This window comes from Leopardus geoffroyi, chromosome D1 (genome assembly GCF_018350155.1).
Source record: "Leopardus geoffroyi isolate Oge1 chromosome D1, O.geoffroyi_Oge1_pat1.0, whole genome shotgun sequence".
Lineage (NCBI taxonomy): Eukaryota > Metazoa > Chordata > Mammalia > Carnivora > Felidae > Leopardus > Leopardus geoffroyi.
This window is the reverse complement of record NC_059329.1, coordinates 66,701,810-66,729,623: the sequence shown is the minus strand read 5'-3', so window position 1 is coordinate 66,729,623 and position 27,814 is coordinate 66,701,810. Positions and strand designations below refer to the sequence as shown.

The window sequence follows — 27,814 nt, the reverse complement described above, 5'->3', positions numbered from 1 at the left end:
GCTTAAATCTACTGTCACCTGGTATGAACTAGAGCAGTAGTCCCAGATGTGGAATATGCTGCCTCCATAACCCAAAGAGGCCTACCAGAAATTGTGCTTCCTTCCTCATGGTGGGAGATACAAGATGCAACAAATTGTCCTTTACTTTCAGTGAGATGTCCCAGCATGCCAGAACCTTCATAGTGCTTATCTCCCATCCTCTGGGTACATATGCCTTACCAAGGTTTCCAGTATGGTAACCTCTTCTTGTTCATCCAGCCTGATTAGCATGATGTCATTAACATAGTGGATCAAATATAATGTTCTATGTGACGTTTGAATGGTCCACATTTCTTCACAACTGAATTTGTATGGAAGGGGTTTTAGTTAACACAACCCTGTTTACCATTGTCCATTTCGTATAAGTTCAGACTGTTTCAGATTGTCCTCTCTGATAGGGATAGAAAAGAACATGTTTACCAAATCAGTGGTTGCATGCAACATACCTGAGGCCATGATAATCTACTGTAGCAAAGGCAACACATCTTTGTTACATAACTACATCTGGTTTCTGCAGACACCAGACTGGAGAATTAAATAGAGATAAGACAGAGACCATTACTCCTGAATCCTTTATCATATAAGAAGGGAACTAATTTTCATTATCAACACCAATAAATCCATTTAAAATAGGGACTAAAATTTCATACCAAATAGGGGGGACAAGGGTTTGTTTGGTACATTGTATTTTCTAAAAAGTCATAAAATTTTATTTAAAAAATATAGGTTACAATTTTCATCATGTGCTGATTGTTGTAGAACTAAAGTATAAATCTGACTTTTGTTTGGGTGAGGGAAAAGTGTTTAAAATATTTTTTCTAGCAAAGTCACATGGTGATTTACTTTGTGTTTGGCTTTTATAGCACTTTCCTAAGGACGATTTTTGTAAAAATTTTTAAAGCCTTCATTATTTTTCCCCAGGGACACCCTTAATCCTTTGACATCAAATTGTTTTCTTTTAAAGCATATATAAAATCATCCTAACTTATTATCTTTTTTTTACTTGATCTGACTTTGTTGGATTTTCCTTTGTTATTATGATTTGATTTAAGCACTTCTTTGGCATCACTATGGTAGGTTTCATGACATCCTATCTTGTATTGGCACATGTTTACCCTGATGTGATTTAATTGGATAAGTAGAGATAGATGCCAGCATTAACCAAGAAGGTATGTTTCAGTGGAGACTAATTTGATGATGGTAATGATGGTGGTGGTGGTGATGTATTCTTTTTGTCTTGATCAAAAGAATATGTTTGGTAGAGTCATTGTGATGTTGGATATATCTATAATTCATTCATTTTCACTTTCATGTAATATTCCTTTGTATATTATACCACATTTTATTCATTTTTCCAAATACCTTTTTTTCCTTATATTTGAGACTCACCAGACTCTTTACAGATGAAGAATAACTTCATTATTTATTTTACTTTCTCCGAACTACTTTCTCTGTTTTCTATTTATAGCACCCTGTTAGGCATATTTTAGAAACTTTGACATGATTCCCTGTATTTCTTAATTGTTTTAAATTCCTGAAGATAGAAATGGAATAAAAGGATACCATGACAAAAAATTATCTTCCATCCCTTCTTTTGTATCTTAATTTTAGCAAGCATATTTTCAATTTTCAGTTGCTTTTTTATAGATGTAATATAGTTTCAAACTCTGAGGATATTATTTATAATTGCTAGAAAATTTCTTAGTCTGAATTATATGTTTTCACAGATGCCATTTTTAGATTCCATTTCATACTTTTTTGCCTTTGAGAGGCAAGAGAACGTAAAGGTTTAAAGCACAAATCCTAGAGTGAGACTACCTGGGTTTGAATTCTGGTTCTGCCATTTGTAGCCCTGTAACCTCTTGAGAGCCTCAGTTCCTTCATCAACAAAATGGATAAAATTATAGTATCTACCTTCTAGAGATGTGAAAATTAAGTGAAATAATTTGTATAATTCAGATTTAAAGCATGTCTGGTACTTTGTAAGCACTCAATAAACGTTAGCTATTATTACTATATGCCAGGTGCAGTGTTCTAGTTTCCAGGCATATAAAATTAAAGCAGACGTGGGCCATTCACTCAAAAACTTACAACAAAGATTGATATTATTTGTCAAGCCTAGCATTCATGTTCCATCCCAGTGGGAGTCATGGTACATATTAAATAACCATAGTGGTTCAAAATTATGATATATTCTTTGTTGTTATGTAAATTAATTTAGCATTAAAATATAACCTAACTATAATGGGAGTTCTTGTACTTATTTTGTGCTTAGCACTGTACTTGGAAAGAGTAAGAACATATAGGGGTAGGTGTATGGAAGTTCCCAGGGGCAAGAGTGTAAATGACAAAGCAAGGCATGGATGGTATTCCTAGGGATATTACATGCTGTAAGAATTACAATGATGTGGAATAGGTGGTAAATAAAGCAGACTGCCTATAGCTGCAGCTTGTGGTAGGAGGGCCATTTGGTTAGCTGGGTTTGGAAATGGATCCACACCATGGAGGGCTTACAAGCCTGGCTCATGAGTTTGGTCATTATCCTGTAATGGTCAGAGATTTTTGAACAGGAGAGTAATATGATATAAAAAGGTATTTTGTCTGTGGTAGTTTAATTTTTGTCCCTATGTAGAAGATATAAATAAGTGTTCTCAGTGTTTTGGACAATTCAAAAAACTTCTGAGTTCTATCTAATCTTAACTCTAAAAAAAAGTCAATTCTGTAAGACATTATGCCTCTCAATCTCATTTTTTCCTTTAATATTTAAATATTTTATTTTTGAGAAATTCCCAAGTTTTGTGAAATAGGAATGCTGGGCCATGGCAGTTCAAAGGTACACAGATTAAAAGTATGAAATAATTGAAGGTAATGGAAAATTAAGATTGCAGGGCTCACTCTTCAGTTGTAGCAGGAAAATTAAAGGTAAACTACATAGCAAACTTCAGAATAAAACATGTATAAGTATTCAAGTCCTTGCAAGTTTATAAATTGCCTGTTAGGTCTGCAACTACATTGCTATTATGTGGCCAAAGCACATGGGACTTCAGGATGTGTATTTATGGACTGATTGCCCAACAGATAACTGCACTATTCCGGAATGCTATTGCTAGCTATGTCAATAGTTTTAGACTTATTGTTTTAAAATTTTTCCATTTTTCAGCCTAATTAACTTAGAATGTCTCTAACGTGATTTGCAAAGAATTTTATATTTATATTTTGCAATCAGCATTTGACTGGCGCTCAGGTTTGAGACATGCACTACAATGTGTAAACATTTTGTACGATAATAAAGAGTTCCTAAATGTTTTATGATTGCCTGTTCCCTGCTAATTGGTCATGGATTGAAAATCCCTATTGTTTAATTTTTTTTAATTTGTGGGAAATTTTTATAAATGAGTGTGTGGGGCTTCATATCACAGCTGTTGTCATTTAAAGTTTGGACAGCATCATTACAAATGAAGCCCTGCTGTGAAATCAAAGTCAAAAGGCATCTTGGCATCCCAACCATTTCCTTAGGAGAAGATTACAGCTCAAGTCTGTTGAATTTTATTGCTTTGGGCCCCATGACAGTCTTCAGAAACACGCAAGGCATTTCTGTTAAAGAAACTCAGATGTGCTAGGACACAGGGGATGACATTCTTGTGCATAGCAGTGTCTTAAGCAAGGGGGTAAGGAATAAGGAAGAAAAAGATGATTCACACTTTTTGTTGTGTTCTGGGATTATTTTATAAAGTCCATGGAAGTGATAGAGAACATAGTGTGAGTGATACCATATAGGAAAAAGGTGTGATATTTTCCTACATGGCCTGATTGTATATTTTTTTTCAGCTTTATTGAGGTATAGTTGACAAAATTGTAATATATTTAAAACGTACAACACAACAGTTTATATGGTACACGTTGTGAAAGGATTGCCACAGTTGAGTTAATTAACATATCTATCACTTCACATATTCATATATTTACCTTTTTGGGGGGCAAGAATACTTAAGTTGTGTTTTCTCAGCAAATTTCATTTATACAACTATACTCACTATCAACTATACTCACCATGTTTTACGTTAGATTCTCAGACCTTATCATCTTACAGTTTAAAGTTTCTACCCTTTTAGTAACCTTTGTCCATTTTCCCCACATCCCAGAGCCCAACAAACAACCCATTCTACTCTGTTACTGAGTTCAACTTTTTTTTTTAAGTTCCATCTATAGGTAGTGTCATGCAGTATTTGTCTTTCTTTGTCCGGCTTATTTCACTTACCATAACACCCTCTACATTCATCCACATTGTTGCAAATGGCAGGATTTCCTTCTTTTTTAAGGCTTAGTAATATTCCATTGTATATGTATACCCCATTTTCTTTATCTAGTCATCCATTGGTGGACACTTAGGTTGTTTGCATACCATGGTTATTGTGAGTAATGCTGCAGTGAACATGGGAATACAGATAATCTTTTCAAGATAAGGATTTCATTTCTTTCAAGTATATACCCAGAAGTGGGATTGCTGAATCATATGGTACTTATATTTTTAATTTCTTGAGGAACCTCCTTACTGTTTTCCATAGTAGCTGTCCCAGTTTATATTCCCACCAATATATTCCACATACTCACCAGCACCCATAATTACTTGTCTTTTTTTTAGCATTATTTTTTAAATGTTTGTTTATTTAGAGAAAGAGTGTGTGAGTGGGGAAGGGGCAGAAAGAGAGGGAAAGAGAGATTCCCAAGCAGACTCCATGCTCACTGCAGAGCCCAACGTGGGCCCCCATCCCACAGCCATGAGGTCATGACCTGAGCCTAAATCAAGAGTTGGACATTTTAACTGACTAAGCCATCTAGGCGTCCAACTTGTCTTTTTGATAATAGCCATTCTAACAGGGATAAAGTGATATTTCATTGTGGTTTTGATATGCATTTCCCTGATGATTAACCATGTTGAATACCTTTTTATGTACCCATTGGCCATTTGGATGTCTTCTTTAGAAAAATGTCTATTCTGTTCCTTTGCAAATTTTTAATTGGGTTGCGGGGCTTTTTTAGTGTTTTTTGGGGTTTTTTGTTTGTTTGTTTTGCTATTGAGTTGTATGAGTTCCTTGTTTTCTCCCTAGCCCTTTTATAGTTTCAGGGCTTATGTTTAAGCCTTTAATCCATTTTGAGTTGATTTTTGTGTATAATATAAGGTAGGGGTCCGGTTTCATTCTTCTGCCTGTAGATATTTAGTTTTCCCAACCTGACTATATCTTAAAATAAAAACCTAAATGTGCCTCCAAGGTAATGACTGCCTTCAAAATCATCTCTCAGTTGATTATATGATATTTTTGAAATGAGTTCTGATTGATTGGTATTCCTCATTCTTCCCCTCTTCCCTCCTTCCCTTACTCCTTCCTTATCTCTCTCTCTCTCTCCTCCTTACTCCTCTCTTCTCTTCCTTTTCTTCCTCTCTCCTTTCTAGCACATACTCTTTTCTACTAGTATACCTGAGAGATGTTACTTAAATAACTCTATTAGTCACTCTTTTTATATCTAAACTTCATGTTCCAGAATTTAAAACCAAAGATCACTTGATCTAAGTTAAGATCTATCCAACCAGTAACCTAACTCCAGCAATCATTTCCAAAGACACATCATGTGTGAATATGGTTGTCCCTCATATTTAAGGATGTGTTGCATTCAACCATGGATTCATCTCATCCCTATAAAATGTGTTATTTGTCATCTGTTTTCCCTTTTGGAGTAGTTTCCTGAGTTCATTGACTATGAAGTGCCTTCCATATAGTAGATAATATTTGTTGAATGAATGCAAATTGTTACCCCAAGGAATATCCTGCTAATGACTCTAAACACTCATTCTGGAAATCTAAGACTTAGCAAGATAATTTGTTTCTACTGATCTTTCTGCTTTGTGAGTGTCTGAAAAAGATATAAATCATTCATCAGCTTTCCATAGACATTGATACTGCTTCTTATTCACTGCTATAACAATACTGCTACAGAGCTAATAGTTTAGTAAGGAGACAGAAAAGTAAATAGATAATTACAGTATAGTATGCTATGCTAAGTATATCCTAACCTCAGTGATAATAAAAAATATATGTGTGTGTGTGTGTGTGTGTGTGTGTGTGTGTGTGTGTAATATTTGCTATGTGCCAGGTACAATGTTAAGTATTTTACTTATATTACTGGTTTTTAACTTAAATACATTGTGGTCTGACAACCATATCTATATGTTATTAATCTTTTGAAATTTACTGAGAGTTCTTTTATGGCCAAGTATAAAGTCAAGTTTTCTAAACCCATCTGAACAGGGTTAGAGTATAAACAGATCAAGTAGTGTTCTATAGTGTTCTATCCATTAGCTCTAACTTTTAAAAATCTTCCATACTGATTTTTCTACCTGCTTGAGGTATTAAATACTGAAGTGGTATATTAAAATCTTTCAATGCAACTGTGAATTTATCTGTATTTTTTATATGTCTGTCAGTTTTTGCTTTAATGTTTTCAGTTGAAGGCTAAGTTAATTAAGTTTAAACACATTTAAAATTGTTATATATTTGTGATAAATTGAGCTATTTTATATAATGCTTCTTTTTATTTCTTGTAATGCCTTTTTCCTTAAGATTATTTTATATGATTGTTAATATAGGTATTTCACCTTCTGTTGGTATTTGCTTGGTAAATCCTTTCCCATTCTTTTAACCTTTGTGTATTCTTGAGTTACAGATATATCCTTTTTAAACAAAAAATATATGGAATCTAATTTTTTATTCAGTGATAATCTTTGCCTTTTAGCCAGAATATTTGGTTCATTTCTGCTATTATAATTTTATTTATTTATACCATCTTATTATTTTCTCATTGTTTCTCCTTGGGGGGGGTTCTTTTCCTCTTTCTTGCTTTCCTTTGAGTTATAAATTTTTGTTTGTTTTCCTCTCCATTTTTTTCTCCATTAGATTGGAAGTGGTAACCCATTCTATATTCCTTGGCAATAATATTTTTTCTTTTCAAATTTTTATTTAAATTCCAGTTAGTTCACATATATTAATTCCTCACTTATATATAACACCCAGTATCCATCATAACAAGAGCCCTCCTAATACCCATCACCCATCTAACCCATCCCCCACCCACCTCCCTACATCAACCTCAGTTTTTTCTCTGTCTGTAAGAGTCTCTTATGGTTTGTTTCCCTCTCTCTTTTTTTCTTTTCTTCCCTTTCCTGTATATTCATCTGTTTTGTTTCTTAAATTCCACAAATGAGTGCAAACATATGGCATTATGGTAACATATCGTTTGTGAGTTCGAGCCCCACATCAGGCTTGCTACTGTCAGCACAGAGCCTGCTTCTGATCCTCTGTCCTTCTCTCTCTGCCCCTCCCCAGCTTGTTCTCTCTCTGTCTCTCAAAATAAATAAACTTATAAAAAATAAAAAAGAAGAGTTAATACTTATTCTTCTCAAACTATTCCAAAAAATAGAAGAGGAAGGAAAACTTCTACATTCATTCTATGAGACCAGCATTACTAAAACCAGACAAAGACTTCACTAAAAAAGAGAACTACAGGGCAATATCCCTGAAGAACACGGATGCAGAAATTCTCAATAAAATACTAGCAAACCGAATCTAACAATACATTAAAAAAATCATTCACCACAATCAAGTGGGATTTATTCCTGGGCTGCAAGGGTGAGTCAATATTTGCATATAAATGTGATATTAATATTAATCATAGAAAGGATAAGAACCATTTGATCATTTCAATAGATGAAAAAAACATTTGACAAATTACAACATCCATTCATGATAAAAACTCAAAAAAGTAGGTTTAGAGGGAACATACCTCAACATAATGAAGGGCATATATGAAAAATCCACAGTTAATGTCATCCTCAATGGGGAAAAACTGGGAGCTTTTCCGGTATGGTCAGGAACAAGACAGGGATGTCCACTCTCATCACTTTTATTTAACATAGTACTAGAAGTCCAAGCCATAGCAGTCAGACAACAAAAAGAAATAAAAGGCATCCAAACTGGCAAGGAAGAAGTAAAAAACTTTCACTATTTGCAGACAACATGATACTCTATATAAAATACCTGAAAATTTCCACCAAAAAACTGCTAGAACTGATACACAAATTCAATAAAGTCCCAGGATGCAAAATCACCATAGAAATCTGTTGCATTTCTATACACCAGTAATGAAGCAGCAGAAAAAGAAATCAAGGAATCAATCCCATTTGCAATTGTACCAAAAACAATAAGATACCTCAGAAGAAATCTAACCAAAGAGGTAAGACCTGTACTCTGAAAAGTATTAAACACTGATGAAAGAAGTTGAACATGACACGAAGAAATGGAAAAACATTGCATGTTCATGGATTGGAAGAACAAAGATTGTTAAAATGTCTATACCACTTGGGGTGCCTGGGTGGCTCAGTCAGTTGGGCACCTGACTTGGGCTCAGGTCATGGTCTCACAGTCCGTGAGTTCAAGCGCCGCTTCGACCTCTGTGCTGACAGCTCAGAGCCTGGAGCCTGTTTTGGATTCTGTGTCTCCCTCTCTCTCTGACCCTGCCCCATTCATGCTCTGTTTCAAAAATAAATAAACGTTAAAAAAAAAAAGTCTATACTACTTAAAGCAATCTACACATTTAATGCAACCCCTATCAAAATACCAACAGCATTTTTCACAGAGCTAGAACAAATAATCCTAAAATTTGTATGGAACCACAAAGCAACCTTAAAGAAGAAGAGCAAAGCTGGAGGCATCAGAATTCTGGACTTCAAGCTATAGTACAAAGTTGTAGTGATTAAAACAATATGGTACTGGAACAAAAATAGACACATAGATAAATAGAACAGAACAGAAAACCCGGAAGTTGACCCACAACTATACAGTCAATTAACATTTGACAAAACGTGAAAGAATATCCAATGGAAAAAAAAGTCTCTTCAACAAATAGTGTTAGGAAAACTGTTCAGTTGGGAAAACGAAACAATAACATGCAAAAGAACGAAATTAGACCACTTTCTCACATCATACACAAAAATATATTCAAAACAGATTAAAAACCTAAACGTCAGATTTGAAACCAAAAACTCCTAGAGAAGAAGAGAGGCAGTAACCTCTTTGACATCAACTGTAGCAACTTCTCACTAGATATGTCTCGAGGCAAGGGAAACAAAAAGCAAAAATAAACTATTGGGACTTCATCAAAATAAAATGCTTCTGCACAGCAAAGGAAACAGTCAACAAAACTAAAAGGCAGCTACAGAATGAGAAAAGATATTTGCAAATGACATATCGGATCAAGGGTTAGTATCCAAAATATACCAAAGTCTTATAAAAATCAACACCCAGAAAATGAACAACCCAGCTAAAAAATGGTCAGAAGACATGAACGGACATTTCTCCAAAAGACATACAGATGACCAACAAACATGTGAAAAGATGCTCAATATCACTCATCATCAGGGAAATGTAAATCAAAACTACAATGAGATATCACCTCACATCTATCACAATAGCTAAAATCAAAACCACAAGAAACAACAGGTGCTGGCAAGAATGTGGAGAAAGGGGAACCCCCTTGCACTGTTGGTGTGAATGCAAACTGGTGCCTCCACTCTGGAAAACAGTATGGAGTTTCCTCAAAAAGTTAAAAATATCGGGGCACCTGGGTGGCGCAGTCGGTTAAGCGTCCGACTTCAGCCAGGTCACGATCTCACGGTCCGTGAGTTCGAGCCCCGCGTCAGGCTCTGGGCTGATGGCTCAGAGCCTGGAGCCTGTTTCCGATTCTGTGTCTCCCTCTCTCTCTGCCCCTCCCCCGTTCATGCTCTGCCTCTCTCTGTCCCAAAAATAAATAAACATTGAAAAAAAAAATTAAAAAAAAAAAAGTTAAAAATATGACTTACACTAGGATCCAGCAATTACACTAATAGGTATTTACCCCAAAAATACTAATTCAAAGAGATGCATTCACCCTGATGTTTATACCATTATCTACAATAGCCAAACTATGGAAAGATCCCAGAGGTCTAATCTACTGATGAATGGATAAAGAGAAAGTGATGTGTATATATGTACATATATACATTGGAATATTAGCCATCAGAAAGAATGAGATCTTGCCATTTGCAAGGATATGAATGGAACTAAAGAGTATTCTGCTAAGTGAAATAAGTCAGAGAAAGATACCATATCATATCACTTATATGTGGAATTTAAGAAACAAAGCAAAGAGAAAAAAAAAGAGAGAGAGGAAGGCAAACCAAGAAACAGACTCTTAGAAAAACAGAAACTACAGAGAACAAACTAATGGTCACCAGAGGGGAGTTGGGGGGGGGGGGGTGGCGGGGAATGGGTGAAATAGGTGTTGGGGATTAAGGACTGCACTTGTGATGAGCACTGGGTGTTGTATATAAGTGATGAATCACTAAATTCTACACCTGAAACTAATATTATGCTGTGTATTAACTAAATGGAATTTAAATAAAAACTTAAAAATTTTTTCCCAAAATTTTTTTGTCTTGTTTCTAAAATAATGTGCTTCGGATACAGGAGTACTGATGCATAGGGGCACTTGTACCCCAGTGTTTATAGCAGCACTCTCAACAATAGCCAAATTGTGGAAAAAGCCTAAATGTCCATCAACTGATGAATGGATAAAGAAATTGTGGTTTATATACACAATGGAGTACTACGTGCCAATGAGAAAGAATGAAATATAGCCCTTTGTAGCAACATGGATGGAACTGGAGAGTGTGATGCTAAGTGAAATAAGCCATACAGAGAAAGACAGATACCATATGTTTTCACTCTTATGTGGATCCTGAGAAACTTAACAGAAACCCATGGGGGAGGGGAAGGAAAAATAAAAAGAGGTTAGAGTGGGAGAGAGCCAAAGCATAAGAGCCTCTTTTTTTTTTTTTTTTCAACGTTTATTTATTTTTGGGACAGAGAGAGACAGAGCATGAACGGGGGAGGGGCAGAGAGAGAGGGAGACACAGAATCGGAAACAGGCTCCAGGCTCTGAGCCATCAGCCCAGAGTCTGACGCGGGGCTCGAACTCACGGACCGCGAGATCGTGACCTGGCTGAAGTCGGACGCTTAACCGACTGCGCCACCCAGGCGCCCCATAAGAGACTCTTAAAAACTGAGAACAATCTGAGGGTTGATGGGGCGGGGGGGGGGGGGGGGGGGGGGGTGGGAGGGAGGGAAGGGTAGGTGATGGGCATTGAAGAAGGCATCTTTTGGGATGAGCACTGGGTGTTGTATGGAAACCAATTTGACAATAAATTTCATATATTAAAAATAAAATAAAATAAAATAAGATAAAATAATAAAATAAAATAAAATAAAATAAAATAAAATAAAATAAAATAAAATAATGTGCTTCAAGGACAGTTTTGTTTTGTTTTGTTTTGTTTTTTCACATTTACCTAAGTAAGACTTAGTGACAATTTGGAACAAAAGTAAAAACCCCTTAAGACAGCAAACAATGTGTCCTAGATTTTTGTTTCCATATATTTGTGATTTCTGGTAAATGTCCTAATAATGCTCATTTCTCTTTGTTTTGTTTAAGGATTGTTCAAGTTTAGAAGAATATAACATTGCTGCAGCATTACTCCCTTTGACCAGTGCTTTCTACAGGGTAAGTTTCATTGGTCTATACATAAGCTCATTATGATTCATATAAATGTATGTAGTTTGATTTATCATAAAACTACATGAATCTTGTCCCCCGGTATGTCTAACATATATCTGTAGCAATATTTATTATAACATTTATTGCATACAGTTGACCCTTGAACAACACAGATTTGAACTACACGGGTCCACTTATTTGTGGATTCTTTCCAGTACAGTACTGCAAATGTATTTTCTCATCCTTATGATTTTCTAAATAGTATTTTCTCTAGTTTACTGTAAGCATACAGCATATAATACATATAACATACAAAATATGTGTTAATCAACTTTGTGTTGTAATGCTTCCAGTCAACACTAGGCTATTAGTAGCTAAGTTTTGGGGGAGTAACAGTTATGTGGATTTTTGACTGCACAGGGGTCAATGCCCCAACCCCCACATTGTTCAAGGACCAACTGTACTATGTGTAGAAAATTTAATATATAATAATAAATCATCTCCTAAGATAGAATCCCGCCATTCCAGCCCTGCTTTATTTTTCTTTATAGCTGAATTTGTACCTGAAATACCTGAAATTATATTATGCATTCGTTTGTTTACATATGAGTATTTTCCCCTACTGCAGAAAGTAAATTCCATGAGGCTAGGATATTGTCTTTTAAATATTTATTGATAAGGCCAGGTTTTTTTTTTAACTTCAGTCTGTCCACAGTCTCTGAGTTAAAGGTCTTAACCTTTAAAGGTTCTCCATAATCAGGAACTCTTTCTCTGCTGCTGTGTCACTGCATATCCCTCTTTCTTCCGACTTATTGTCCCTTCTTCTTTTAAAACAAAAAGTGGAATTTCTGATGTTCACACTTCTGAGAACTGGCAGGTCATACTGAACATGCTCAGAAAACAAAGACAAATCTCAAAAATACCAAACAAATGAATTTTAGGTTTAGAAACTAATGGCTGGAGCTTGAGCATCATCTTTTGGTCTTCCCTCCCCAGCTTAACCCTACCTCCAGGCCCATTCCAGTTTTCCTTCAATGAATACATACCAGCCTTCTCTGAACTCCCTCACCCTTCATCTCATTCCGCTGCTAGCATGGAGAACACTGTTACAAAAATAGGCCAGGCTGTCCTGGATCCTAAGCTACCTAGGAAAGGTGTGTCTATATCTCAGAGCAGCCAGAAAACTCAGTCCTCTGTCTAACTAGCCTTCACATAGGGCCTCACATGGCATTTGTTAAAGAAAATGGCATTTTTAGGGGCACCTGGCTGGTTCAGTTGGTTGAGCATCTGACTTCAGCTCAGGTCATGATCTTGCACTTTGTGAGTTCAAGCCCTGCATCAGGTTCTGTGCTGACAGCTCAGAGCCTGGAGCCTCCTTTGGATTCTGTGTCTCCTTCTCTCTCTGCGTCCCACCCCACCACCCACTCCCACATTTGCTCACTCTCTCTCTCAGAAAAACAAACATTAAAAAAAATTTTTAAAGAAAATGGCACTTTAAATCTTTCCTACCTTCAACATTTAAGATATTTTTAAACTTAAATATTAGAGAAAATAGGAATTGACAAATGAAACTCAATTCCTCAAATGACCCATTGCTTATGATTTTTTAAGCAGAATTATTTAACCATTTTGCAGTATTAGGGTTTGATCATGAGAGCAGAAGCACCAAGAATGATATAATTAAAGAATTTATAAGGGACCAACCCTTATATTGTTATAGAAACAAAGGGAAAGTTTGTGGAAGACTTTGAATTAGGCTTTGCCCATAGGCCTGAAGTTTCTGTAGGTCACAACACAGGGAAGAACAAGGACAAATTGGAATCTGTGTATACCTCTCACTTCTTCAAACGTCAGCGATACAGATGACCTGCAAAAGAAACAGCACTGTTGGCCATAGAGCTGCACATGCACCTGGCCCCAGGCTAGAAGCTGAAGGAGATGTGGCAGGAAACGGAGGAACTGTGAGCTCAGTCCCTTCCCCATATCAACATGAGTCAGCAGATCAGGGACAAAGTATATGAGCTGTAGCAGGATATAGCATCCTATATTGTCTTCAGAGTATAATGACTGCTGCTTCATTTTTGTCCAAATGTTAGAGAAATTTCTCTTGTGGCCAATCCTAACCCTGGAACAGAAAGACATTTCTGAGAAATGTCTTAGCTTAGCTTATTTTACACAGTGCAAAACCATCACACTGGTTTTAGTTTTGTGAGAGTTTTTAGTTAGCTAATAAGTTGGGCTAAATGTCATACTATTTATCAAGTTTGTGTTATCAAACTTAGTAATTCAAATTTATGTTTTAGGGGTGGGTTTATGGGTTTAATTCTTTGTTGTTGGCTTGGTTTGATTTACTTTAGTTTGGGCATGGATTAGGAGCCAGTGACCACACCAATAATATGAGCAGGAAAAGTTCAACAAGTTATTAAGTAGTAACAGGGGACTGCCAAGAAGTAAAGAGAATTTTAAGCAACACAGGAATATCAGATATAGGGAGCAGCTACTATCTCTTGGGCTCAGGCAGAGTACCCAAGAAAAGAGAAAACTTGGAAGAGGGCTCCTCCCCAACAAGACTTGTGATTCAGACCTTGTTGGAGAGGTGTTGATTTGGCCACTGGATAGCATAGAAATTCACTGAGGTGCCACAGACCAGAGCTGGTAAGCATGAAACTACCTGCTGGGGTTCTGGCAAGACTTTCTGGGAATCCCTCTCACTAGAGTGCCAGTGAAACTTGACAGGAAGTGAAGCCACCATCTGGAGTACCACTGAAACATCACACATGGTAAGCGCTTCAGGGTGTCCCACACACCATAGCAGGTACATGCCATAGGAACTAAAGGACAAAGCACACCAGAACCAGGAAAAGAAACTACTTTCTACTGCAGTATCCCTTCAGCACCCTGTGCTGACAAAACTTAATTTTGTGCCAGATGGTAAAGGAGAAATGTTTACAAGTCCAGCGCCGATGCCACACAACAGGGCAAAGAAAGGTAGATTTGGAGGAAAGAGATATTGCATTGATAACTGACACAGAGGGTGGATCATACCAGTTCTTAGATACGTTATAAATTTTTGACTTATGGGAAATTATTTCTGGTGCATAATTCAGGAAAATTCTATAGATTTAAATTGCATTATCCTGGCCACAGATTGCAAATGAGCCATGCTCAAACTGTTCAACCAATATAAACTCCTGAGCCTTGTTCATCATGCTTCAGAGAATGGACTCAGCTGTTTGTCTTACTTAAACTTACTTTGAAAATATTTTTAATGATATGTATTAGTCTTTTTTTATCAATGCAACAGAAGTTTATTGAACATCTCAATATACAAAGTTACTATGCCAGGCAACGACATGGGCAGCCACATGAGTGAACCATTGACATGCCACTAGGAGTTTACATTAGTCTTTCTAATACAATAAATAATAAGCAAGAAATCAAACTGGTCCACAGTTCCATCAACTGGATGGACATTTCCTTAAATAAAATATATAGCTGTGGTTAGAAAATTCAGATACTATAGAAACATATAAAATGCAAAACAAAAGCTGCCTTTCCCACCTCTACCCCATATCCTCTAACAGTTGACTTCTTGGTTAAAAAAAGTCATGCATTATTGCCAGCAGATAGAATACAGATAAAATTACCTCTTTGAAACTAATCAAACTATTCAGTGTTTTCTCACCTTGCCTTTTTCACTTAGTAACATATCTTGGAGATCTTTCCATATACCTAATTATAATTAGGTATATAACACTACTACCTAATTATTTTGGGATGACTACATATATTTTTTCTTCTTAATGAAAAGATTGTGTGTGTGTGTGTGTATTTACCTTAAGCATAAGAGTAGAATATTTCATTGACTCAGATGAAATGTGATGTTTATCTTTTAGAGCTTTACTTTGTGTTAAAATATCCCATGATGTTTTACTTGTAACATTATCTTAGATCTTTGGGAATTTTTTATGCTACAATCACCACAAATTTAGGGGTTTTTTTCCCCCTTACAGTTCTCTCACTTTTCTCTACCTTTAATGAGTTGTATGTAACTCATGCTTCTTTAACTTATGAAGCCTTTCTTCAAGGTGGTACTTTAACAGCTATGTTTAAATTGTTAAGGATCACTTTAATGGTGAAAAATAATGTAATCATTTACATTTGTACTATGTTTAGCATTTATGTGATGTTTTCATTCTCAGTTCAGCAGACAGTTAGTAGGTGTGGCAAGCCCTGTGCTTGCATTTATTGCAGAATTGCAGGTGAATAGCACATGGTCCTCACCCTGAAGAAACATATTGTCTAAAGGCCTTTCATATTCATTAATCAGCTATGAACACAGGAACATTTCACAGTTACTGAATAACATTGGGCTATACTTGGTTTACTTATTTGGTCCTTTTTATTAAAAAAATCATGATTGTTAAAGTAAGAACCAGAAGCAGGGGTTCCTGTCTAAATGTCATTTTTTTTTTTGGAATAAAAAGAATTAAAGAGTAAGCTAAAACCCAACAGAGCAGAAGTAGAACTAAAATAGGATACCCTTGTATCACTCTTTCCCAGTTGATAGTGAGCAATAGTGAAAGCCCTTTATCATGAGCCACTGTGTAATGCCCTCTCCTCCGTGATCCATGTATCTTAGAGTTACCCTTGTAGTTCTTAATCACTCAGGTAAACTAGAGACTGCCCTAGAATCTATCAAACCATGACAGATCCCTTCTTTTTACTTCTTTGAGGCGTATCGGTTGGTTACTGATGCTCAAAATGACTCCCAGAAGAACTGACGCTTTCTTCCCTGGTACTCATTGTAATTTGTGTTTACCCTGGGGAGGAATAGAAATACCCTGTTTATCTTAAATTCAAGCCCCCTGAAATGATGCCTTATCAAATTCCAGAGATCTCCCATATACAGATGGCACTTTGAGTATGATTTATTGATCAAGATAGGTCTCACTTTATAAGAGCATTATTCGGTCTCTCATTCCCAATAGAAGTAGATTTATGCCCTCTTTAAAATTCTTATTTCATTCAACATGTAAAGAATATCTTCCCTAGCATCCAGCCACATGGAAGGTTCATATTTACTAACAGGTTTGTTGAGGTATAATTTATATACCGTAAAATTCACTCATTTTAAGTGTATATTTTAACAATTTTTAGTATATTTACACATTTGTACAACTATCACACCATATAATTTTAGAATATTTCCATCATTTCAAAAGAAACCTCCTGTCCATTTGCAGCCACTTCTCATTCCCAGGCAGCCACTAACATACCTTCTGTTCTATAAATTTGTCTTTTTTGGACATTTCATATAAACATAATCATATATGTTCCTTTATGTCTGGCTTCTCTTACTGAGTATAACGTATTTGAAGTTTGCCCATGTTGTTAGAAGATTTCTTTAGGACTGTTAATTATTAATTAAGAATTCTCCATACCCAGAGTACTTAGGTCATCTTCTGTATCGTTTCAAATTGTATCTAATTCAAGATGTAAGGTATGATTAAATTAATTCTCTTTTAATAAATACATCAGAAAAAATGTGAGATGTAAAACATAATTTTATAGCTGTTTAGGTTTTTTGTTGCTAGATTGTAACTTTTCCTTATATATTCTGAATGAACATCCACTTAACTTATCTGATTGTATATAAATTTGAGATCTAGGTATTATTTCTACTTCAAAATATAAAAGCTGAAGGCAGGGAGGTAAATTCAGGGTGATGTGATAGGAAAATCTGTTGAGCACTACCTAAAAAAAGTTACTTGTGTAAACCTAGCTTACCTAATCAGTCAGAGAAACTGTGAACGTTGAAGCACAGAGAAGCACAGAATTGCCGGAGCCATCTCCTGAGTGATGACGTTTCTGCCACCAAACTAGAAGTATTTCTTCTCCCAACCCCTGCCCCCCAAAATGAGTTAACTAAAATCTGAGTCATTCATGTCAAAACCTGATATTTCATTTTTTTTAAGTTTCTCTCTCTGAGAGAGAGCAAGAGAAAGAGAGAGAGCCCTCATGATGGGAGGGGAGAGGCAGAGAGAGAGAGGGAGAGAGAATCCCAAGCAGGCTCTGCAATGGTCAGCATAGAGCCTGACATGGGGCTCTATCTCAGGAACCATGACCTGAGCCGAAATCAAGAGTTAGGATGCACTGAGCCACCCAGGCATCCAAAACCTAATATTTCTTCTTTTTCTTTTTTTAAATATAATTTATTGTCAGGTTAGCTAACATACAGTGTATATAGTGTGCTCTTGGCTTCAGGAGTAGATTCCCGTGATTCATCGCTTACATACGATGCCCAGTGCTCATCCCAGCAAGTGCCTTCAATGCCCATGACCCATTTCCCCCTTTCCCCTCCCCCAATAAACCCTCAGTTTGTTCTTTGTGTAAGAGTTTCTTATGGTTTGCTCCCTCTCTGTTTGAAACTATTTTTTCCTCTTCCCTTTCCCCATGGTCTTCTGTTAAGTTTCTCGAATTCTACATATGAATGAAAACGTATGATATCTGTCTTTCTCTGACTGACTTATTTCACTTAGCATAATACCTGATATTTCTTGTGTAAGCCTATGTATTGAATAGAGCATGGCAAAGAACATAAATCCAGAGGAAGGTGACAGCAATAATAATAACAGCTAATTCTGACTACCTACTATAAGATGCTACATTTGACATGCAGTACCTAATCCAGATCAATGAATACTATTCCCATTTCAAGATGAAGGAATCTATACCACTTAGCTTGTAAGTAGAGGAGCCAGGACTCAAACTCAATTCTATCTGACTCCAGAGTTCATATTCTTTAACTACAATAAGATTCCCCAAGTGAGTTCCAATTTATAAAGCATAATTCTAGGAACTTTTCATCTTTTTGCTTAGAGGTACTGAATTGACATCACTCCTGTCCCCTCATTTCTCCAATCAGGGTCATCCATATATCCGGCAAGGATACTTCATTAAGCTTGGGCTTAGAGGAGGCAAAGTCAGGAAATGTTGATTAATTGTATGCTATGGTTAGTAAATAACTGTCATGTGTCATGATATGTAAATCTCTAATTGCCACATATTTCTAATAGAAAACATACTAAGTACTCAAAATCATACCAGAATCACTTTTGTACTTCTCTGATGATTTAGAAGTTACTTGAATAACTAATCATTAATAGGGACCCTACTTATCCCACTATAGATATGACAGCTTATAGATCATTCTAATTGATGGAATCCAGATAAACCCACATTCATGGTATTAAGATTATTGCTAGAAAAAAATCTTACAATAATATAAAAAATAGATATTTCATCAGTCCTTTTTTTCCCCTCTGTTGGTAACTACTTGACAAGAGAGGTTCTTAAAAATCTACAAAATAGGAAAAGAATTTTTTTTTCTTAAACTTCATGGTCTGGATACATTGAATTTCCTACAACAGGTCTCAAAGGATTACATTTTTGGCAAAAAAAATGGGAGAGGGGGTGACAAAGGGTCTTTTTCCATCTTTTTTTTTTTTTTTTTTTTTTTTTTTTTGCTGTAAAATAAAATACTTAGCTTAAAAATAAATTAGCAGAGAGAGTGAAGACAGGCATCAACACTGGGCTGAATCCAGACTTGGCCTGGAAAAGATATGAATGTGCTTATTACAGCAGATGCCTCCAGCACAGCAGAATTTTAGAATGGCCAGAGCGATAGTGTCTTGCTTTTATTTCCTCCCTTCATATTCTTATTCTTTCAGACAATTTAGCATTCCTTCCTCCTCCCCTCTCAGCACATCCCCTTCTTGCTTCTCCCACTGTTTCTTTCCAGTTTTAGATGGCTGCTCCTTTTTTCCTAGTCCTGGAAAACCCCTACTTCTGAGAAACTGTGAATTATTATAATACTTTGGAATTAATATTCTTTGTTAATATTAGTTTGTCTTCACTGTTTAAACTAGTGATATAAGACAACTGTGGAGTTTGGAGATTTGAAGAAACATTGTTACTTATAAATGTAAAGTTACATTAACCACCTGGTAGAAAATTGTATTTCACCTGCTTCCTTTGTGTAAAACCCTGTACTAGGCATTGTATGAGTTGTGGTGATGCATAAGACATGGTTTCTGCTATCTAGTACTTGATTATCATGTAGGGTAGGCAGGCATGAAAATCGCTAGTAGTAAGCAAATAGGAGGAAACAAAGTGAACTGTTCTACTAAAGAATGTGCCAACAATGAAGGTACTCTCCCTGAACATAATGACGCTGTGATTCATCATAATTGTTTCCCCTTTTGCCCTTTCCCCCTGGGTTCAGGCCTTGATAAGTGTAAGTTTTGTTCTCTTCCTCATATGGGGGGGCTTCTTGATCAGGTTTTCTAATCAACTTTCCATGATTTCCTGGGCTTATTCCTCATTTTCTCCTCTTTTCCTTCTTTTCAGAAGCCTCTTTCTGTTATTGACTCTGCCAGTCTTAGAGCATCCTTCAACATTAGTGTACATGAAAGCCACACTAATCAAGACTCTTTTATTAATATTATAGAGAAACTTATTCACAAAGGATAATTTAGTACAAATAATTAAACTTCAACCTCAACAACTGTTATGTCTTCTTGTTGGATTGTCCCCTTTATTATGATATAGTGCCCTTCTTTGTCTCTTGTTACAGTCTTTGTTTTAAAGTCTAGTTTGTCCAATATAAGTATTGCTACTCTGGCTTTCATTTGACATCCCTTGGCATGATAAATGTTTCTCCATCCCCTCCCTTTCAATCTGCAGATGTCTTTAGGTTTAAGATTAGTCTCTTGTAGGCAGCATATAGATGGATCTTGTTTTTTTATCCACTCTGTCACCCTTTGCCTTTTGATTGGATCATTTAGTCCAGTTATATGCAAAATAATTATTGATAGTTATGTATTGCCATTTTATTTATTGTTTTGTGATTGTTTCTGAAGATTTCTCTGATCCTTTCTTGTCTTTCTCTTTCATGATTTGCTGATTTTCTTTAGTGATATATTTTGATTTCTTTCTCTTTATTCTTTGAATATTTATTAGCGGTTTTTGATTTGTGGTCACCATTACGTTTGTGTATAACTTCTTTTGCATAACAGTCTATATTAAGTTGATGGCCATTTAAGGTTGAACCCACTGTTTACTCCTGTCTTCCCCACATTTTAGGTATACAGAATCACATTTTACATCCTTTTATTTTGTAAGTTCTTTGAATTTTTTATAGAAATACTTATTTTAACTGCTTTTGTGATTCCTACTTTTGTACTGTCACTTTTGGTCTTTCTCTCCCACTCACAGAATCCCTTTTAGTATTTCTTCAGAGCTAGTTTAGTGGTCATGAACAACTTTAATTATAGTTTGTCTGTGAATCTCTTTATTTCTCCTTGTATTTTGAATGTTAGCCTTGCTGGATAGAGTATTCTTGGCTGCAGATCTTTCCCACCCAGCACTTTGAATATATCATGCCAGACCCTTCTGGCTTGCCAGGTTTCTGCTGAAAAATATGCTGATAGCCTTATGGGTTTTCCCTTTTAAGTAACTGTTTTCTTTTTTGTTGCTGATTTTAAGATTTTTTTTCCTTCTCATTGTATTTTGCCAGTTTAATTACAATATGTCTTGGTGTGGATCTGCTTTTGTTAGGGGTTCTCTGTGCCTTCTGGATCTGGATATCAGTTTCCTTCCCCAGATTAAAGAAGTTTTAAGCCATTATTTCTTCAAATAAATTTTCTGCCCTCTTTTCTCTCTTCTTCTTCTGGGACTCCTATAATACAAATGTTATTATAATTCATGGAGTCACTGAGTTCCCTAAGTCTATTCTTGTTTCTATAATTTTTCTTTCTTTCTTTTGTTCAGCTTCATTGCTTTCCAATACTTTGTCTTCTAGGTCACTGATTTGTTCCCCTGCTTTTTCCTGCTGTTCATTCCATCAATGGAATTTCATTTCTGTCATTTCATTTATTGAGCCCTTTATCTCTGCTGTGTTATTCCTTATCTCTATCTTAATGGTCTCACTGGCATCTTTCACACTTCTCAGAAGTCCAGTGAGTATCCTTATGATCATTGATTTAAATTCTCCATCAGGCATGTTACTTATATCTGTTTCACTTAGATCTCTGGCCATGGCCTTATCTTATTCTTTCATTGGGGATAAATTCCTCTGTTTTCTCATTTTGTCTAAGTCTCTGCCTGCTTCTGTGTGTTAGAAAAACCAGTTATGTCTCATGCTTCTGAAAGTAATGGCCTTATGAAGAAGCGGTCATGTAGTGCCCAGGGCCTGATGCTTCAGGGAGTATCTCTGGTGTGTGTTATGTGTGTTCTGCTCTTGTGTTCTGGGCACTCTATCCTTCAGGCCAGTCATCCGCAGAGGCTCTCCTTCCATATTGTGGACAGTGTTTGATCCCTGGCCTGAATGTGGCAAGTTTTAATAAGGTGTGTTCCAGTCTACTTGTGAAATGAGACCTGACACCAATTTCTCTAGAACTGAGTCCCAGCAGAACTCCCTCATTAGGAGACGTGGTGTGGGCAGGGGTTTGTGCTGGTCTTCTGATGAAGGTGCCTGCCACACTGGGACTAAGGTAAGCATGACTGAGAAGGGCAGTCCCACCAGAACACAGACAGTCCCAACCAGGATCTTAGTGTATAAGTGAGTTAGGCAGCCACTATGTGCACTGTACTAGTTCCCATAGGTGGCCCATGCTTATGCTGAGGGGCAGGGATGAAAAATTTGTGCTGGCTGGCTCCTTTGTTGCCATAGTGGTCTCTCTGTGAGTGCTGGGTGGAACACACTCCATGAAGAGCAAATAATCTCCCCCCTGTGTGCCCTTCACTCTTCAAATTACTACTTCCGCACCATCTGTCCTGAGGTTCTTTGCCTGCTTTCTCTCCAAGAGCATCCCTGATGCCGCCAGACTTTCCCAGAGCCCAGCCTGCTGACACTAAAAACTTCAGGTGTTAAACCTCTCTGGTTGCAAGAACTCATGAAATTCAGCCCCTCTCACCTTCCAAGCCAGTGGCCATAGGGAAATGTTCTCCTTGTATGTTCCTCTCTCTCTCTCTGTCTCTCTCACCCTTCTCTATGACCACAGCTTTCTCCCTCCCCTCTGTAGCAGCCAGGATCCATTTCTCCCCTAAACCATGTCCCCACACTTACTACCTTCTTTGATATGGCTTCTTCTCTACCTTACGTTGTGGAGTTTGTGCTACCAGTCTTCATGTCAATTTTTGGGGTACTTAGGATAATTTGATAGTTATCTAGTTGTATCTATAAGATGAAGCAAGTTTAAGATCCTCCTATTCTGACATCATCTTCCCCTAAGAATCTAGGAGGAATTACTTTGCGTCTGACCACCTCGTTGGATTCCATTAATCTGCTTGAGCAGCTGACAGAACTCTGAAACATGTTACTTACTAGATCACCAGTTTACTATGAAAGGATATAACTTAGGAACGGCCAGATGGAAAAGATGGAAAGGACCAGGTATGGGGAAAGGGTGCATAGCTCCCATGCTCTCTCCAGGTGCACCTCTCTCCCCAAATCTCCATGTGTACACCAACCCAGAAGAAGCTCTCCAAACCCCCAATATTCCATGTTTTAGATATAATTATGCTACTTTTAAATTCTTCCTTAAGACATCATCTGACTTCCTCTTATCTAAAATCTGGGCTTATCTAAAACTCAGTTATCTGAGTTTTAGAAAACAGAGTGTAAGCTCATGAAATAATTTTTCCCTCATGGATTTTCTTTTTTCTTTTTTTTAATGTTTATATGTGAGAGAGAGAGAGAGACAGACAGACAGACGGAGCATGAGTGGGAGAGGGGCATAGAGAGAGGGAGACACAGAATCCAAAGCAGGCTCCAGGCTCTGAGCTGTCAGCAGAGAGCCCCACAGAACTTGAACTCACAGACTATGAGATCCTCACCTGAGCTGAAGTAGGATGCTCAACCAACTGAACTACCCAGGCGTTCCTCATGGATTTCCTAATACCTGATAGTTCTGATTTGTATACAGAATTCACTATGAAATAAAAAATATATACCCACAAAGATATTATCAGAGTAAAAATATAAGCCATACTAAAAGCCACTTTTAACTTCTTAAACCTTGGGAAAATATTTTTATTATTTTAATAATATATTAACATTATATGATATATGTAATATATATGATATAATATTTAATAATATATTATGAACATGTGCTGAGCTGTTCTTTGTAGGGAATGGTGGGATGATAGATGGTACCCAGCTACCATAAATACCACAAGGACTGAGAGCTGATTTCAGGAGAAGAATTGAGTTAGCTCTGAGCCATCTGTTGTTTTATGCTAGATTCCCTTCATGACTAGTTCAGGTTATAAAATAAAATTTTGCTTTTAGTGGAAAGCCAACTGCTCTTCGTGAGACCAAATTTTTACCCACTTTTCTAGAATTACTTACATTAACCAGCCCAAATTGTGTGTGACTTGCAATTCAAATAATGTATGTTTTATGGAAAAAAATTTAATTATCCTCACTTTAAATTTTTGTCTGATAATATCTCATTTAAATAGCTAATGAATGGAATAGTTTCATGGAAAGAGGAAGCCCTGAGCCTCCTCCAGGGAACCTAATGAACAGCTTACCCACTGCCACCAGTCAGCTGCAGCCGTCCTGAAAAAACACTCCCTGGAAGGAACAAAGACCTAGCATCTCAGTGGGACCCACAAGTTACAGAGGAGAGATCCTACATTCTTTCCCTCTGTTTGCATAAACTGACTATTCTTGGAGGCATGAGATTGTTAGGTCTGATGTTTGGCTTGTTACCTCCCCTTCCACTTCTGGTCCTGGAGTAGTGGGGAGGTGGCAATAAACACAGCATGGGTATTTTACTGAAGACATTTAATGAATCACAGCTGTATGAGTACAACCCCTATCCATTTTCTTAAAGGAGTGGGTGGCAAGAGTTCTTGTAACATTTTTATGTAGTTGGCTGTGCTCATGATATACATTTAGAGACAAACCAGTGGGAAAGGCGAACCTCTTTCCCACTAAGCACACTGCAGTTTGTAACTCATTTTCAATAGATCACTTCAGCAGTTGTTTATTGAGTACCTGCTATGTATGAGATGCTGCAAGGGTGGTGATGAGGAGGATGATAGGAAAGTAAAAATGTGTTTAGTATTTCCTGTGTGCCATGCATTGTGGCTAAGTACGTTATGTTAATTGTTTCATAATCTTCATAATAACCCCCATGGTCTAACTATTATTGTCTCAATTTCATATCTGAGGAAACTGGGTCTAGATAAATTTAAAAACCTTGCCATGGTCGTACAACTAATAAATAGGAAAAGGTGGAATTCTAAGGACTTTTCAGACTGGCAATATAGCATACTAGATAATTCTGAAACACCCTTCCCCCCAGCAGCAGCAGCAGCAGCAGCGATAGAACACTAAAAATCTAGGATAAATACAAATATCTTATTAAGTGCATAACTAAGCACAAGAAAGTAAGAGAAATATTACAGAGTGAAAGATGGAAAAGAAGCAGAATTTGAGGTGATGTGCTGCCATGGCTTAAGCTGCAACTAACTTGAAGACATTTAGCAATACCTGGAACCTAGAGCCTTCAGTATTGGGTGGAGAGACTGAAATTTGTAGACATATTTATAATTTAAGGAAACAGTTTCTAAGCCATGGTCATCTCTTCCCTGAATTATTATCCTCTTACTGATTTCCCTGCTTTCACCTTTGCCCCTTACATTCCATTGTCAACATGGCTGGCAGAGTTACCCTTTTAAAATGTAAGTCAAATCAGGTCATTCTTCTGCTCAAAACCCTCCAGTGGCCTCTTATCCTACTCAGAACAACTTCCCCAAATTAACTTCATGATTTTGTCCCTTAGTTTTCTCATATCTGTGCCTAAATATCACTTTCAGTAAGACCTGTCCTGATAGCCCTATTTAAAATTCTACCCATCCCTCTCCAGCACTGCTACTCTCCTTTCCCTGTGTGTGTGCATCACATATGTTTATTACATTTATTTTCTGTGTCTTGCCACTTGAATGTAGACTCCAGCAAAGCAAAAAGCTTCATTTGTTCACTGGTATATCCTCATCTCCTAGATTGTATCTGGTACATAATTCGTCCTTAATAATGGCTGAAGGAAATTAATAAAATGTGAAAACAAATATGGTACAAAAGATCAACAAAGCCCAAAGTTGTTTTTTGAAGATTAAAACTAGATTTCATACTCCATTTTGGCTAACTCCAGAGTCTATCACTTTAACCACTACAGAGTACACAGCTTCCAAAATAGAGTTCCCTTCCAACTTCACAAATTTTACCATCTAGTAATTGGACATCAGAGTCACACTGACAGGACTTTAATGGCTCTTGGACATGTTACTTTACTTCTCTGTGCCCCAGTGTCATTAATTACAAATAAGGATGATAATAGTATCTACCTTGCTGGATTATTATGAGCATTAAATGCAATAGTACGTGTAAAATGCTTACTGCACTTGAAGGTAAACCTTCAATAAATGTTAATGACTGCTACTGATTTTGTTATTATTGTACCTTTTGCTCCTCTTTCTCCTCTTCCCTTCCTCTTGTCAAGTTAACTCAGTTCTCCCAGGAAGTGTTACGAATGTGATGAAAGCCAATCAAAAATGCTATAGGTGGGGTACCTGGATGGCTCAGTCAGTTAAGTGTCTGACAGCGTTAGTTAAGTGTCAGGTCATGATCTCACAGTTAGTGAGTTTGAGCCCCGCATTGGGTTCGCTGCTGTCAGCACAAAGCCTGCCTTGGATCCTCTGTCTCCATCTCTCTCTGCTTCTCCCTGTCCTGTGCGGTCTCATGCATGCACTCTCTATCTCTCTGTTTCAAAAATAAATAAACATTTTTAAAAAGTCCTATGTGGGGCACCTGGGTGGCTCAGTTGGTTGAGCATCTGACTGCAGCTCAGGTCATGATCTCATGGTTCATGAGTTCAAGCTCCGCGTCAGGCTCTGTGCTGACAGCTCAGAGCCTGGAGCCTGCGTCAGATTCTGTCTCCTCTCTCTGCCCCTCCCCCATGCTTACTCTGTCTCTCCCTCTCTCTCTTTCAAAAATAAATAAAACATTAAAAAAAAGTCCTACAGTTGGACACACTAATTGTCTAATACAAGAATCAACCCTCAAACCAACTGTGCAATTAATTCTTATTGGCTCTGTGTTGAGTTTTGATGGCAAGAACAGATCAGTAATATGGGGAAGGGGTGGGGTTGAAGAATGAAGGATGTGGTTTATGTATTGCTCTTAGATCAAGAGAACTTTGGGACAACCGTCCAAGGGCTCCATAACAACAACCTTCTCTCCATACACACACACACATACCCCACTCTACCTATCAGCCTATACACTCCCTACTAAAAGGTCATATGCTGATTACTTGAATGGAAAACAAACAAGATATCTGACTAATTCCCCAATGGTATCATATCACGTATTTAGAAGCATGTTTAGTGTTTAGAAACAGTCTGTCACTAAACATTTGACACTTGAGTAGAAGGATTCTAAAAGTTCTATTCAAGCCTGCTATCTATTCTTCCTATCCTCTTTTATAAGATTGCAAATTCAAATGCTTAAAGAAACCAGGCAAGTAATATAAATGATTGAAGGGAAAATTGTACAGAACTGGAGAATGCTTATTTCATGTATTTAGTTCCAGTCATTTCTTGTCAGGCAAAAATGAGGGCATAGTGTACCAGGTCCCACACTTTTCAAAGAAGACATCTGCTTTAAAATTTTTTTTCCACAGGTTGCCTGGGTGGCTCGGTTGGTTAAGCATCCGACTTTGGCTCGGGTCTGATCTCACCATTTGTGAGTTCAAGCCCTGCATTGGGCTCTGTGCTAATAGCTCAGAGCCTGGAGCCTGCTTCAGATTCTGCATCTCCCTCTCTCTCTCTCTCTGACCCTCCCCCACTCACATTCTGTCTCTCTCTCTCTCAAAAATAAATAAACAATAAAAAATTTCTTTTAATTTTTTTCCTAATTATTAATAATAAAATTCAAAACAAAAGAAATTCAAACTGCCAGTCTGTAGCCGCTGCTATAAAACTGTGTTGAGCTGTGCAGGAAACAATGAGAATTGCAGAGTTTTAACCTGAAAGATAGGTCTAGCTAAAGATA

At 37.0% G+C, this 27,814-nt stretch overlaps 1 protein-coding gene across 5 annotated transcripts in view; it reads left to right on the top strand.

The window, feature by feature from the left end:
• SBF2 (SET binding factor 2) overlaps nt 1-27,814 on the top strand; it is a 482,724-nt gene that overhangs the window by 342,733 nt on the left and 112,177 nt on the right. For all 5 annotated transcript variants that reach the window (XM_045484468.1, XM_045484467.1, XM_045484470.1 and 2 more), the window contains one exon: nt 11,620-11,688. In XM_045484468.1, the coding sequence (XP_045340424.1) occupies nt 11,620-11,688 (69 nt within the window). The remainder of the gene's footprint in view (nt 1-11,619; nt 11,689-27,814) is intronic.